Genomic DNA, 16,705 nt, shown 5'->3' on the forward strand with positions numbered 1-16,705 from the left:
AGCGATCAACTCGGAATGACCCCCCAATATTAAAAGAAAGAGTTGTGGAATATCTCAAACCCTGCAATTTACATGATCCCAAACAGCATGGATTTACTAGGGGAGATCATGCCAAACAAATCTTATTGATCTTTTTGATTGGGTAACTAAAGAAACTGACCGGGTGGGGGTTGGGGGAGGGGTGGAGGGTGTGATGCATCGCAAAACTATTTCCATGATCAGACCCTTTCTTTCCTAGAATGCTACTAAGACCCTTATCCACTCACTGGTCACCACCAGCCTGGACTACTGTAATCTACCTATCTGGCATCCCTGACAAATGCCTCTCTCCACGCCAATCTATCATCAGTGCTGCAGCCCAGCTCATCTTCCTACCTGCCCTCTCCTACAAGCCCTTCACTGGCTTCTCTTTCCTTTCAGAATCCAATTCAAGCTTCTCACACTCACTTGCAAAGCCCTCACCCACTCCTCTTCAATTTACACCTCTGACCTTATCTCCCTTTAAACTCCCACCTATCCTCTTCACTCAGCTAATAAACGCTGCCCCTCCTGCCTACTGAGTACTTCCTCCCACTCCTTCCTCAAAGATTTTTCTCGTGCTGCTCCCTTTCTCTGAAATTCTCTACTTCTCCCCCTCAGAATCTCCAACTTTTTACAAAACTTCAAATGAGCTCTAAAGGCCCACTTCTTCACCAAACCCAACCAACTCTCATCCTACCCCTCTATTCCATGCTCACTGTCTACCCCATCTGTGTCACCCCTGTCTGTTTGCCCCTCCCTTTTAGAATGTAAACTCTTATGAGCAAGGCCCTCTTCCCTCGTGTGCTTTTCCTTCTCTTTGACATCACCAAATCCCATGGTTTTCTGCCACCCTGATACTTATTTCAGTGTCGTCTGCTGATGCAGCTATGTTTATGTACACTGTATTTGTCCTATATTGCCTTCTACTGTAAATCACTGTTTCCCTGTTTTGCCTATTTGTTTATGTACTCTGTAATTGGGCGCTGTGGATCCCTTGTGGCGCCATATAAATAAAGGATAATAATAATAATAATAATGATGACATTGCAAATGGTATTGAAGGGAAAGTATGCAACAGGGTAGACACACCAGGAGGGGTGAAACAAATGACTGAGGATCTAGGTGGAATAGAGAGATGGGCAAGAACGTGGCAACTACATTTTAAATTAAAAAAATGCAAAATCATGCACTTGGGTCTCAAAAGCCCAAAGGTTGGCTATAGTAACAAGGGCACTATAATGGAAAATACAGAGGAGGAAAGAGATTTAGGAGTCACCATTTCAGATGACTTGAAGGTAGGCAAGCAATGTAAAGGCCCCCATACACAGGTCAGACTTGTCTGAGCAACAAGTCTGACCTGATTTCCCCAGCAGCTGGCCGGGAGGGCTACATCAGATTTGGCACTTGATGTGCCATTTTTACATGAGATTTGCTTTAAATAAATCTTGTCAGATTTATCTGATGGGCTGTCCCTCATTGCTGGGGGGGGGGGGCTAAACAGTAAATTAAAAAGCAGCAGCCGCTGCTGCATCACTTCTTGATCCGGATGCCAGACAAGTATTCATGCAACATATCGCATGTGCTTAAAAAGCACCCGTGATGTGCCACTGATGGCCCTAAATCCCATTTATCCCATGTGCTATACATAGGATCTGTAGGGTCCAATCCGATGCGCACAGGATCCGACCTCATGTCAAACGCAGACGATTTGGCCAGTTTTCATGCGATTTATCGGAACGATCCGTCGGAATCGGATAAAAACTGGCCAAATCGCACCTGTGTATGGGGGCCTTAACAAAGCAATGAAGAAGGCTAGTCAGATGCTTAGTTACATAGGGAGAGGAACCAGTAGCAGGAAAAAGGAAGTAATAATGGCACTATATAGGTTATTGGTACGGCCTCATCAAGAATACCATGTTCAGGCCTCGATGCTATATTTCCAGAAGGACATAAATACATTAGAGACTGTACAAAAGAGGGCAACTAAAATGGTGCATTGCCTACATAATAAAACTTACCCTGAAAGACTAAAATGTTAATATGTAAAGTTTGGACAGAGAAGGGAAAGGGGGGTCATGATAGAAACTTTCAAATACTGTATATTAAGGGTTTAAACAAGGTACATGATGGAGACATTTTTCAAAGGAACACAAATATGAGAACACGAGGATATGCGCTGAAACCGGAAGGGGGTAGGTTCAGAGGAAATTTGAGGAAAAATTACTTCACAGAAAGGGTAGTGGGTAAGTGGAACAGTCTTATCAGATGTAGTTGGGATAAGCACAGGAATACCCTTACAAAGACCTAATGAACAAATAGGGTTAAAGTTGCCAAAAGGATATATTATATGAAAAAGGGGCAGACTAGATGGGCCAAGCGGTTCTTATCCACCGTAAAATTCTATGCTCCTATGTTACACCCACAAGTCTTTCTTCTGCCCCCCTTTCCCCCTCCTCCTTCACTGTACATTCAAACTCCAGGCAGAGAGCTATGAGAATGAACGCATTGCAGGTGAGAGAAGAGGCAGACGTTTACTAAATGACAGGGGTGCTGGCAAAGGGAACCTGTAGTTTGCTAGCTGGAGGTAGGCGTTTATTATTCAACTAAATGCTGTGTGTGGTTCTTTAAATAATGAAACAGCAGCATCTTCAAAAATATCCAGAACAAAAACAATCGGTGGCGTATAAGAAAAGCAAACTGGTCAACTACTTTCATTCATACTATCTTGCAAATGTTTCCGTTACATGGCATACCTGTTTTCCATCCAGTGTATACAGACGCTTTACCACTCCGGAATCCAGCTTTATGGCATCAGTAATATCAGTGAGAACTTGCTCAAAAGAGTGGGCGGTTTTCTTGTTCAGCAGAATCCGGACGGCCTTACGTGGCTTCACGCCACTTCTGATAATTGTCACCAGCTTTGGCCTGATGAAGTCTTTGCCCTCTCTTCCATCAGAGCTGGCCGCCTTAGGGGTAGCAAGGGGCTGCGCTGAGCGAGGGCTACCTGTCGTCTTCACATTCACCGACCAATTGGGGTTTACATTCTTTGTGTACTCCAGTTTTTTGAAAGGCTCGATAGAACCACATACGTAACTTTCACCTGAAAGAAAAACTCCCGTTACTTCAGTATATGATAAAAGCATGTTATACAGAAAATGTGTGCACTAAAAATATAAACTTACATAGAAAAATGTTTATTATTAGGTATTACAGTATGTTATGTCAGAGCCTATAACATAAGTTCACCTTGAATGACTCAGTGATGCTGTTTACTGCGAAAATCACATTCCTTACTATATGCAGCCTTATATGAGGTGAAAACAGTTTAATAATAAAGGCTGATAAAAAAAATCACTAACCAAAAAAACGTGGCGCTGGTCTTAATTCTGAATTAATAAATATCTATGGATATTTTAGCAGCTAGTGGAAGAAGTTAGCCAACTTCTACTAGAGGAACAAACAAATAAAAAATATTCCACTACGCTTAAATACTCCCAATTATAGGGGGTAATTCAGAGTTGATCATAGATCATTTACTCTGACATGTGGGGGGACGCCCAGAACAGGGCTAGTCCGCCCCGCATGTCAGGTCCTGCCGTCCCCCGCACAGGTACAAAAGCATTGCATGGCGGCAATGCTTTTGTACCTGACAAGTAGCTCCCTGCCAGCGCAGCTCCTGCGCCCCGGGTCACAGCGGCTGCGTGCGATGTCATGCAGCCGCCGCAGCCCACCCACCTAATGTTCCGGACACACCTCCGTTGTTTGGAATGCTCCACCGCCAACGGCGTTCTAACGCCATTGACACGCCCCCTCCCGCCCCGTTACCACCTCTGCATGTCAATCAGGCAGAGGCGATCTCACTGGCTTTACATGTGCACACCGCGCGTGCGCACTGCACATAGTAATTCAGACTGTTATGGACTGTCATGGACACCCAGGAGTGGGAGCAGCTGTGGCGGCTCTGCCGGCATTCTGACAGTCGGGATCCCGGCGTCGGTATTCTGACCACCGGGATTCCGACCTGCCGGGATCTTGACTACATCCCGTCAGCCACATGCCATCGGTATTATGCTGTCGACATACTGACTTTCGACAGCATGACAATAGACCAGAGGTAGCCAACCCTGGTCCTCAAGAGCTGCCAACAGTTAATGTTTTCCAGGTCTCCTCGCAGAATCACAAGTGAAGTAATAAGTTCCAACTGTAGATCTTCTAAAATATGTCAGTGAGCAATGAATCCACCTGTGCATGTGAACTGTTGGTAGCTCTCGAGGACCAGGGTTGGCTACCCCTGCAATAGACAATTCATATGTATCCCACTGTACACTTATATTCTGTTACTTGCCGTGCAGAAAGAGAGATAAAACTGTGATCTACCGTTTCCCACCAACGGTCTATAGAATTTGGATTCTAGTAAAATTAATATTCACAAATTATCATTAATGTCTGCTCTTGCAGCACACTGTTGCACAGCTGTCTACTGCAGCTGCAGAGTGCTCCAGGCTCTGGATCATCTCCAACAGGCTTCCCAACACAAAATGATGGCCATAATTAGGATTTAGTGCCATTTTTACGCATTGCGGAGGCCAAAGCTTGCACAATACTAATGTCGCAGGAAAGTAATGTTTTGCCTTTCAGATCTTAGGGGAGTGGAAAATGTCAAGTCAATCTGCATTCAGAATGGAATTGGTAACACATACATTGGATTCATCGGAACGCCAGCTGCAAATATCTAGTTAGAAATACTTATACTGATCAATGTTCATAGGTATGCGCAGGGGGGGTGCCTGGTGCGCACAGGCACCTCCTAATGTCCGGCACCCCGATGTCACATGCCTGATGCAGCGATCACCGAGCAGGCTGATTACTGTCCCCTCTGCACTGCACCCTGTCAGGACTGCATTACTGACCGGACGCCTGGGTTAATCAAGGGTGCCACTGCCACCGGCTTTCAAACTCCCAGCTCCACCTCCATGTACAAAAACAGCGTGATGTGATTACGTCATGCTGCTCGCACGGCCACCCGCCACATGCCCACCTATCTCCTTCTATGCTATGCCAATTCCAGCCACTGATGAGGATCAGCATGCAGCCAGCGTTCCTCTTAGGAAGACATGTTCAATACTGGTAGGCAGTCGGCAGCACCATTGACAAGTCACTCGTTTTTCCAGCAGCAGCAGTACTAGTCTGCGACTGTCAGTGTCAGTGAGTGACTGACTTGTAAGTAAGCTGCTGCAGCTTGCAAAGGAAAGAGAGGGGGAGCCAGACCAGGCTGAGGAGGAGCAGTGTAATTGCAGTTAGTGCCATCAGGGGTGTTTGTTTGGTGCACACAACATCTGACAATGTATCTGCTTTATTAGGATTGGTACAAGGGTGGATATTTTATATTGCATTGACCGTCAATAGATGATGCTAGACAAGCCCAAAAGGCGGTGCTAGACACACCCCTCCGACGGTGCACCCCCTAATAAAATGTGCTGCGCACGCCTATGTCAATGTTAAAGGACATTTGGGTCTCTCCGTGATGACTATATATTATAGACAAATGACTAAATTATGAGCAACTGGTGAGCGTGGAACAATATATGTGATGAACCTTAGCTCCCTCGTTGCCACCCATTACAAAATATGTGATTTATCCTTTCATACTTTATCAATAGCAAAAGTAGCGCAATCAGAAAATAAGATTTTACTTACCGATAAATCTATTTCTCGGAGTCCGTAGTGGATGCTGGGGTTCCTGAAAGGACCATGGGGAATAGCGGCTCCGCAGGAGACAGGGCACAAAAAGTAAAGCTTTTTCCGATCAGGTGGTGTGCACTGGCTCCTCCCCCTATGACCCTCCTCCAGACTCCAGTTAGGTACTGTGCCCGGACGAGCGTACACAATAAGGGAGGATTTTGAATCCCGGGTAAGACTCATACCAGCCACACCAATCACACCGTACAACTTGTGATCTAAACCCAGTTAACAGTATGATAACAGCGGAGCCTCTGAAAGATGGCTTCCTTCAACAATAACCCGAATTAGTTAACAATAACTATGTACAATTTATGCAGATAATCCGCACTTGGGATGGGCGCCCAGCATCCACTACGGACTCCGAGAAATAGATTTATCGGTAAGTAAAATCTTATTTTCTCTATCGTCCTAGTGGATGCTGGGGTTCCTGAAAGGACCATGGGGATTATACCAAAGCTCCCAAACGGGCGGGAGAGTGCGGATGACTCTGCAGCACCGAATGAGAGAACTCCAGGTCCTCCTTAGCCAGAGTATCAAATTTGTAAAATTTTACAAACGTGTTCTCCCCTGACCACGTAGCTGCTCGGCAAAGTTGTAATGCCGAGACCCCTCGGGCAGCCGCCCAAGATGAGCCCACCTTCCTTGTGGAGTGGGCCTTTACAGATTTAGGCTGTGGCAGGCCTGCCACAGAATGTGCAAGTTGGATTGTGCTACAGATCCAACGAGCAATCGTCTGCTTAGACGCCGGAGCACCCATCTTGTTGGGTGCATACAATATAAACAACGAGTCAGATTTTCTGACTCCAGCTGTCCTTGCAATATATATTTTTAATGCTCTGACAACGTCCAGTAACTTGGAGTCCTCCAAGTCACTTGTAGCCGCAGGCACTACAATAGGCTGGTTCAGATGAAATGCTGACACCACCTTAGGGAGAAAATGCGGACGAGTCCGCAGTTCTGCCCTGTCCGAATGGAAAATCAGATATGGGCTTTTGTAAGATAAAGCTGCCAATTCTGACACTCTCCTGGCAGAAGCCAGGGCTAGAAGCATGGTCACTTTCCATGTGAGATATTTCAAATCCACCTTTTTTAGTGGTTCAAACCAATGAGATTTTAGGAAATCCAAAACCACATTGAGGTCCCACGGTGCCACTGGAGGCACCACAGGAGGCTGTATATGCAGCACTCCCTTAACAAAGGTCTGGACTTCAGGGACTGAAGCCAATTCTTTTTGAAAGAAAATCGACAGGGCCGAAATTTGAACCTTAATAGATCCCAATTTGAGACCCATTGACAATCCTGATTGCAGGAAATGTAGGAATCGACCCAGTTGAAATTCCTCCGTCGGAGCACTCCGATCTTCGCACCACGCAACATATTTTCGCCAAATTCGGTGATAATGTTGCACGGTTACTTCCTTCCTTGCTTTAATCAAAGTAGGAATGACTTCTTCCGGCATGCCTTTTTCCTTTAGGATCCGGCGTTCAACCGCCATGCCGTCAAACGCAGCCGCGGTAAGTCTTGAAACAGACAGGGACCCTGCTGAAGCAAGTCCCTCCTTAGAGGTAGAGGCCACGGATCTTCCGTGATCATCTCTTGAAGTTCCGGGTACCAAGTCCTTCTTGGCCAATCCGGAACCACTAGTATCGTTCTTACGCCTCTTTGCCGTATAATTCTCAATACTTTTGGTATGAGAGGCAGAGGAGGAAACACATACACCGACTGGTACACCCAAGGCGTTACCAGCGCGTCCACAGCTATTGCCTGCGGATCTCTTGACCTGGCGCAATACCTGTCCAGTTTTTTGTTGAGGCGAGACGCCATCATGTCCACCATTGGTCTTTCCCAACGGGTTACCAGCATGTGGAAGACTTCTGGATGAAGTCCCCACTCTCCCGGGTGAAGATCGTGTCTGCTGAGGAAGTCTGCTTCCCAGTTGTCCACTCCCGGGATGAACACTGCTGACAGTGCTATCACATGATTCTCTGCCCAGCGAAGAATCCTTGCAGCTTCTGCCATTGCACTCCTGCTTCTTGTGCCGCCCTGTCTGTTCACATGGGCGACTGCCGTGATGTTGTCCGACTGGATCAACACCGGTTTTCCCTGAAGCAGAGGTTCTGCCTGGCTTAGAGCATTGTATATTGCTCTTAGTTCCAGAATGTTTATGTGAAGAGACGTTTCCAGGCTCGTCCATACTCCCTGGAAGTTTCTTCCTTGTGTGACTGCTCCCCAGCCTCTCAGGCTGGCGTCCGTGGTCACCAGGATCCAATCCTGTATGCCGAATCTGCGGCCCTCCAATAGATGAGCACTCTGCAACCACCACAGAAGAGACACCCTTGTCCTTGGAGACAGGGTTATCCGCAGGTGCATCTGAAGATGCGACCCTGACCATTTGTTCAACAGATCCCTTTGGAAAATTCTTGCGTGGAATCTGCCGAATGGAATTGCTTCGTAAGAAGCCACCATTTTTCCCAGGACTCTTGTGCATTGATGTACAGACACCTTTCCTGGTTTTAGGAGGTTCCTGACAAGCTCGGATAACTCCTTGGCTTTTTCCTCCGGGAGAAAAACCTTTTTCTGAACCGTGTCCAGAATCATCCCTAGGAACAGCAGACGAGTTGTCGGCATTAACTGGGATTTTGGAATATTCAGAATCCACCCGTGCTGTTTTAGCACTTCCTGAGACAGTGCTAATCCCATCTCTAGCTGTTCTCTGGACCTCGCCCTTATTAGGAGATCGTCCAAGTATGGGATAATTAATACGCCTTTTCTTCGAAGAAGAATCATCATCTCGGCCATTACCTTTGTAAAGATCCGAGGTGCCGTGGACAATCCGAACGGCAGCGTCTGAAACTGATAGTGACAGTTTTGTACAACGAACCTGAGGTACCCCTGGTGTGAGGGGTAAATTGGAACGTGGAGATACGCATCCTTGATGTCCAAGGATACCATAAAGTCCCCCTCTTCCAGGTTCGCTATCACTGCTCTGAGTGACTCCATTTTGAACTTGAACTTCTTTATGTACAGGTTCAAGGACTTCAGATTTAGAATAGGCCTTACCGAGCCATCCGGCTTCGGTACCACAAAAAGAGTGGAATAATACCCCTTCCCTTGTTGCAGAAGAGGTACCTTGACTATCACCTGCTGAGAGTACAGCTTGTGAATGGCTTCCAACACCGTCTCCCTTTCGGAGGGGGACGTTGGTAAAGCAGACTTCAGGAAACGGCGAGGTGGATCTGTCTCTAATTCCAACCTGTATCCCTGAGATATTATCTGCAGGATCCAGGGATCTACTTGCGAGTGAGCCCACTGCGCGCTGTAATTTTTGAGACGACCCCCCACGGTCCCCGAGTCCGCTTGAGAAGCCCCAGCGTCATGCTGAGGCTTTTGTAGAAGCCGGGGAGGGCTTCTGATCCTGGGAAGGAGCTGCGTGTTGCTGTCTCTTCCCTCGACCTTTGCCTCGTGGCAGATATGAATAGCCCTTTGCTCTCTTATTTTTAAAGGAACGAAAGGGCTGCGGTTGAAAAGTCGGTGCCTTTTTCTGTTGGGGAGTGACTTGAGGTAGAAAGGTGGATTTCCCGGCTGTAGCCGTGGCCACCAAATCTGATAGACCGACTCCAAATAACTCCTCCCCTTTATACGGCAAAACTTCCATATGCCGTTTTGAATCCGCATCGCCTGTCCACTGTCGCGTCCATAAAGCTCTTCTGGCCGAAATGGACATAGCACTTACCCGTGATGCCAGTGTGCATATATCCCTCTGTGCATCACGCATATAAAGAAATGCATCCTTTATTTGTTCTAACGACAGTAAAATATTGTCCCTGTCCAGGGTATCAATATTTTCAATCAGGGATTCTGACCAAACTACCCCCGCACTGCCCATCCAGGCAGTCGCTACAGCTGGTCGTAGTATAACACCTGCATGTGTGTATATACTTTTTTGGATATTTTCCATCCTCCTATCTGATGGATCTTTAAGTGCGGCCGTCTCAGGAGAGGGTAACGCCACTTGTTTAGATAAGCGTGTTAGCGCCTTGTCCACCCTAGGAGGTGTTTCCCAGCGCTCCCTAACCTCTGGCGGGAAAGGGTATAATGCCAATAATTTCTTTGAAATTATCAGCTTTTTATCAGGGGCAACCCACGCTTCATTACACACGTCATTTAGTTCTTCTGATTCAGGAAAAACTATAGGTAGTTTTTTCATACCCCACATAATACCCTGTTTAGTGGTACCTGTAGTATCAGCTAAATGTAACGCCTCCTTCATTGCCAAAATCATATAACGTGTGGCCCTACTGGAAAATACGGTTGATTCGTCACCGTCACCACTGGAGTCATCGCCTGTGTCTGGGTCTGTGTCGACCGACTGAGGCAAAGGGCGTTTCACAGCCCCTGACGGTGTTTGAGTCGCCTGGACAGGCACTAATTGATTGTCCGGCCGTCTCATGTCGTCAAACGACTGCTTTAGCGTGTTGACACTATCCCGTAGTTCCATAAATAAAGGCATCCATTCTGGTGTCGACTCCCTAGGGGGTGACATCCTCATATTTGGCAATTGCTCCGCCTCCACACCAATATCGTCCTCATACATGTCGACACACACGTACCGACACACAGCAGACACACAGGGAATGCTCCTAACGAAGACAGGACCCACTAGCCCTTTGGGGAGACAGAGGGAGAGTTTGCCAGCACACACCAAAAGCGCTATATATATATCAGGGATAGCCTTATAATAAGTGCTCCCTTATAGCTGCTTTGTTATATCAAAATATCGCCATAAATGTGCCCCCCCCTCTCTGTTTTACCCTGTTTCTGTAGTGCAGTGCAGGGGAGAGACTTGGGAGCCGTCCTGACCAGCGGAGCTGTGAGAGGAAATGGCGCCGTGTGCTGAGGAGATAGGCCCCGCCCCTTTTCCGGCGGGCTCGTCTCCCGCTATTTAGAAAAATTAGGCAGGGGTTAAATATCTCCATATAGCCTCTAGGGCTATATGTGAGGTATTTTTAGCCTTTATAGGTACTCATTTGCCTCCCAGGGCGCCCCCCTCCCAGCGCCCTGCACCCTCAGTGACTGCCGTGTGAAGTGTGCTGAGAGGAAAATGGCGCACAGCTGCAGTGCTGTGCGCTACCTTTAGAAGACTGCAGGAGTCTTCAGCCGCCGATTCTGGACCTCTTCTGATTTCAGCATCTGCAAGGGGGCCGGCGGCGTGGCTCCGGTGACCATCCAGGCTGTACCTGTGATCGTCCCTCTGGAGCTTGATGTCCAGTAGCCAAGAAACCAATCCATCCTGCACGCAGGTGAGTTGACTCCTTCTCCCCTCAGTCCCTCGCTGCAGTGATCCTGTTGCCAGCAGGAATCACTGTAAAATAAAAAACCTAGCTAAACTTTCTCTAAGCAGCTCTTTAGGAGAGCCACCTAGATTGCACCCTTCTCGGCCGGGCACAAAAATCTAACTGGAGTCTGGAGGAGGGTCATAGGGGGAGGAGCCAGTGCACACCACCTGATCGGAAAAAGCTTTACTTTTTGTGCCCTGTCTCCTGCGGAGCCGCTATTCCCCATGGTCCTTTCAGGAACCCCAGCATCCACTAGGACGATAGAGAAATGTATCAATACTGAAACCACATATTACATGACACAAAGTCACTGATTAGAATTAACTTAAGCTATTTCTATGAAGCATATTATGATGCAATCAATTTAGCTTATTAATCAGGGGCGTGCAGTCAGGGAGGCCGTGCCTACCCTGTCATTAATTATTAAAATCATACAATGAAGATACATAAGACACATATTCTGTATCACATGTATCCTCTTTATATTATTCTAATCATTTGAGTCTAGTAAATTAGTTTGGGAGGCACTCATAGCAAGTGCCTCCCGTAGACAGAGGGAACGGGGACAAAGCGGGGGGGGGCAAGCACTGGACTGTAAAAGTCCATTAGAAACAGAGGGGAAAGCGGCACTAATACAAGTGCCTCGCTGACAGCGATGACCTTTCAGGCATGCCCCTGACAGCGAGACAGCTGTGATTAGACAGCGGATTCAGTGATGGCTCCGCTGGTCCAATCACACATACACGGCGGGGGGAAGCGGCGGCGGGACCTGGCTGTTATGTTGGCGCTGTCCCGGGTCACTGCAGCAGCGGTGGCCCAGGGAAGCCCAGAGGTGTAGTGCATGCGACTTCCGGGGTCGGGGTTTCCGGTAAATGCGGTCCACCTGTGGTCCACCTGTTGTGCATGTCACTTGACGCATTTCTCCGCCCAATAGGGTGGCGGTTTCATCAGAAACTGGAAGCCCCGAACCTGGAAGTCAAAAGACGCGATCTCCACGAGTGTCCCCTGGTCTCCTCAAGCCGCGGCTCGGCGTGCTCCCCGTGCATACAGCCATAGCCCTCCTCCATACAGCGTTGGGACACAAAGTTATAAAGAAAACAAAGGAGGTACACGGGACTGTTTGTTTTATAGGAGCGCTCCTCACAACTGATATTCCAATGGAAGGGTGAAGTATACCACCAGCCAGCACCCTCTTTTTGTGATTTATGAACTGAGTGCTCCATTCCTACTAATTGCTAACTACATGTGCATACTAACCAGATAAGCACAAAAGCGAATTTGAACTTTCATCTAACCAATAAGCTTGCATGCAGAACTACCAGCTAAGCTTGCCTGTTGTGTGTGTGCTATATGTCATTTTATGAGTATTTTTAGCTATTTAAGCTTGCTTAATTTAATTTAATTTTAAACTAAACTGTGTTTATTTAAATTGTATTAAATCAGCAGCAGACTTCACTATATAACCATATTAGTTTATTTAGGTAGGCCACATCCCCTTTTTACTATTAATCACCAAATTGTGATTGCTACTAAACTATATATATATATATATATACAGGTTGAGTATCCCTTATCCAAAATGCTTGGGACCAGAGGTATTTTGGATATCGGATTTTTCCGTATTTTGGAATAATTGCATACAATAATGAGATATCATGGCGATGAGACCTAAGTCTAAGCACAGAATGTATTTATGTTACATATACACCTTATACACACAGACTGAAGGTAATTTTAGCCAATATTTTTTGTAACTTTGTGCATTGAACAAAGTGTATCTACATTCACACAATTCAGTTATGTTTCATATACACCTTATACACACAGCCTGAAGGTCATTTAATACAATATTTTTAATAACTTTGTGTATTAAACAAAGGTTGTGTACATTGAGCCATCAAAAAACAAAGGTTTCACTATCTCACTTAAAAAAGTCCGTATTTCGGAATATTCCGTATTTCGGAATATTTGGATATGGGATACTCAACCTGTGTATATATATATATATATATATATATATATATACAGTCAACAGATTATTTATGATATTTGGAACTTTTCCTTTATCTTTTGTTCTACTTCTTTTAAATACTTGTTTAATAGATATCAATAAATGTGAATGTAGCTGTGGGTTACTTGTTAATAATTAGTGTTAGATCATTATTGTTAGATCATTTGGTTATACAGTTATTGTGACATGTCAGTCTTTTGGAACAGCCTTAACAGACAGCATTTAACATTCTCACCTTGTTGGAGATACTATGGACAGTAGCTTTGGGCTAAGCTGCAGTTGCTTGTAGTAGAAATTCATATATTTTTACAGAAAGAAGAAGAAGAAGAAGGAAGGAAGATGAAGAAGCAACAGCAATGCTGGAGCAGTGGCCTTTACACTTAATAGGTCTTTTCGATACTGGACATTGTGACATCACATGTGACATCACAAGATAACAAATTAGCTGTTGACAGTATATTGTGAAAAATATTAAACCATTCCTCACGTTGTTCCTAACTGCTATGCTATGCTGGGACATGTGAGTCCTATCAGCCAGAGCTAATTTTCCACATGGCCACCCTCACCCTCTTTGGAGCATACCAACTGAACTCTACTTATTTTGTAAATAGTCCAAGTAGATGTATATTTCTACCCTGTTACCAACATTACTAGACATACTGTACTATAATAATCCAATTATGATCTATAAGCAGTCAGCAGCAGCCCAATTCTGTGTTACAGGGACTGGAGGAACTGTTTGAAACAGGGCGTTTCGGGGCATGAACTTGGCAGTGACAAAAGGAGCACACGGACCTGCTGTGACTTGTATGAGTGTTGTAGGCATGTATCAAAGCTCCATGTGATTCTGAGTCGTGCATACGGGGAAGGGAGGCCTGACTGTGATGGATCGTTTGAAGCATGGGGCTGGTGCATGTGCTGATACTAAAGTAATGTGAAGAACCGTTTCGTGTGCAAGCGAAAACCAGTGCCATTGATTTTATGCTGGACGCTGCAACCAGCATAACAAGTACTCACATTAGTGCAAAGTAGTAAAACAGACTTCTAGGACTGTCCTAGGTAACACAGAATTAGCCACGACTTAAAGAGAATACCGTAAGAGAAAGGTAGAGATCAGAGTCATTGGGTGTTATTCAATTCTTTTCACCTCCTTCCACAAACGTACTGCTCCTGCTGACAGGGGTGGTATAATTATTTCAGCTTGCTACCCCTGGAGTAGCGAGGGCGCCCAACCCTTTACACAGCTAAACCTGATTACTATGGGCGCAATATGTGCGATAATGGGGATCACTTTAGAAAGGAGATTGGGCGTGATATATCATTTGAATACCGCCCATTATATGAGTGACAGTATCAGGAGAATACAGAGCAGAGACTCTTTCTTACCTGTCCACTGTTTGCACTAATAAAACATCTCATCACAGTGAGTAAAACTGTTATCTAACATTATTCTAAGACGATTCTAGATATTTTTTTTAATAGTTTTAATATTGTTTTTTTACAATAATATAATAAGACCAAAGAATCCTTGCCTAATTGTTTTAAAGCTAGAATTTGTAGAGCTCATTCATTTCCTTATTATATGTATTAATATTTCTATTTTATGAACTTTTTCTGTATTTTTTTTTTACCTTTTTAAATACTTAGCACTTTTTTTTTTAATAAACATGAATACATTCCAATTTAGCTTTGGGTTACTTGTTCAGAGAAAACTGCTACCTGTTATGATATCATTTTGATTATCTGATTATTGTGATATGTACATTTTTTGGAACAGGACTAACAAACAGCATACAACGTTCCCATACAAGCTTCTCACCTTGCTGGAGATACTATGCAGCTTTGGGCCTAGCAGCGGGTGCTCGTAGCAATCATTGCCGGAGCAGTGGCTTTATACTTACTAGGGTAGGCCTTTCTGAGTCAATCACTGGCCACTGTGACATCATATGTGACATCATAAAACATGATAACTAGTTAGCTGATTAACTTTGACAGGTAGATCGGTAGAAAATATAAAAACATTCCTCACATTAATCCTCATTGCTATATTGGGACATGTTAGGCCCATCAGCCTACAGCCCGCAAGGCCATCACCCCCCCCCCCCCTTCCCCCTGGAATTTGGAACAGTCCCATGTGAAATCTACTAAAGATACTGGTTGGTAAATAGAGAGCAGATGTGTATTTCTACCATGTTACCAGCATTACTAGGTTTACTATAATCCAGTCTATTAGCAGCTAGTAGCCCTATTCCGCATTACAGGCACTGGCAGAATTACCAATTACTCCTCCTTAGCATATACAGGGGTTGGCACTAGTGCATCAAAAATGCCTCTTTTATTAACTACCTTCACATATGTGTAAAGGCCCGTACACATTAGACGATGTCGCTCTGTGAGCGACGTCGTCTAGGGTTTCCCCTCCCGGGCCGATCGGTCGACGGCCGCCTGTACACACTGAGCGATATGACCACTCATATCGCTCAGTGACGTCACGCCTCCGCCGGCCGTGCATGCAGCTCCTGGACGACAGTCTAGATAGAGCATGCATGCACTGCCGACAGTGACGATCGTTGCCGACCCGCGGGGCCGAGCATCGGTTGTAGCTGGCGGCATACACACTAAATAAAATCAGCGACGTCGCTCAGGGAGGGGGAAAATGAGCGACGTCGCTCATTTTATCGACAAGTGTGTATGGGCCTTAAGATAAGCTCACACAACACATGGGTAAATAAAAATATACTGTCATTTTTTTTTTTAAATAGGACATAGAAAAGTCTAAATGTATTGCTGGTAATGAAGATCTAGCCCTGTTCTGCTAATCCACTGGAGCTAATGCCATAGACATTTCTGAAATATGTAACACAATTAGCTCTATGTACTGTACTAACATTTATAATTCCCAAGAACTCAGTTTCTGTAGAAGAGCGGAACTATGAGTAATACTGAGTTGTCTGATGAGAAACAGAGTTAAACCTGCCCCCTCAGAAGTGACGGAGGATTTTGGAACAGAAATGAAGGGAGGGAGCAGCACAGCAGGCCACAAGCATGTGTAGCATTCTCCTACTTGGCGGGAGCACTCTGTTCCACTGACCCCAACACAAGAGAAAAAAACGAGCCCCCATTTGGGATAAGACCCAAGGAGGCCGGACAAGATTCTACTATGTGACAGTGCTTAATAGGGGCCGGGGGAGATGTAGGAGGTTGGGATATGGGGCTTTAGCATGATTAATGAAACATTAAAAGAATTAGAACAATGTTATACTGTAGGTACGCTTAAGTGATCAACCAATATTATATTTTATAAATGACAAGTAACTAAAGCTAGCATGATTCTGAAGCAATATTCTTTTCTTAGTAATGTTAATGTCCATTTTCTTATTACAACAATTGAGAGATATCGCTATGGTTCAGCATTAACGTACAACAAAGGTTCAGTACTGTAGTTATTACCATATCTAATAGTTCAGAACAACTTGATTATGATGCAGCAATATGTTACATACTACAAACATACATTTCCTATAATTCTCTATTACAGTGCAGCACCCAGCACAGGACAGCTGCAGGTTCTCCTGAAGACCACAGGACAGCTGCA

At 45.3% G+C, this 16,705-nt stretch overlaps 1 protein-coding gene across 4 annotated transcripts in view; it reads right to left on the reverse strand.

Annotated features, from left to right (window-relative positions):
- The window catches only part of DCLK1 (doublecortin like kinase 1), a 560,745-nt gene that overhangs the window by 462,050 nt on the left and 81,990 nt on the right, over positions 1–16,705 (reverse strand). For all 4 annotated transcript variants that reach the window (XM_063951824.1, XM_063951822.1, XM_063951823.1 and 1 more), the window contains one exon: positions 2,775–3,121. In XM_063951824.1, the coding sequence (XP_063807894.1) occupies positions 2,775–3,121 (347 nt within the window). The remainder of the gene's footprint in view (positions 1–2,774; positions 3,122–16,705) is intronic.

Source organism: Pseudophryne corroboree, chromosome 2, assembly GCF_028390025.1.
Source record: "Pseudophryne corroboree isolate aPseCor3 chromosome 2, aPseCor3.hap2, whole genome shotgun sequence".
NCBI lineage: Eukaryota > Metazoa > Chordata > Amphibia > Anura > Myobatrachidae > Pseudophryne > Pseudophryne corroboree.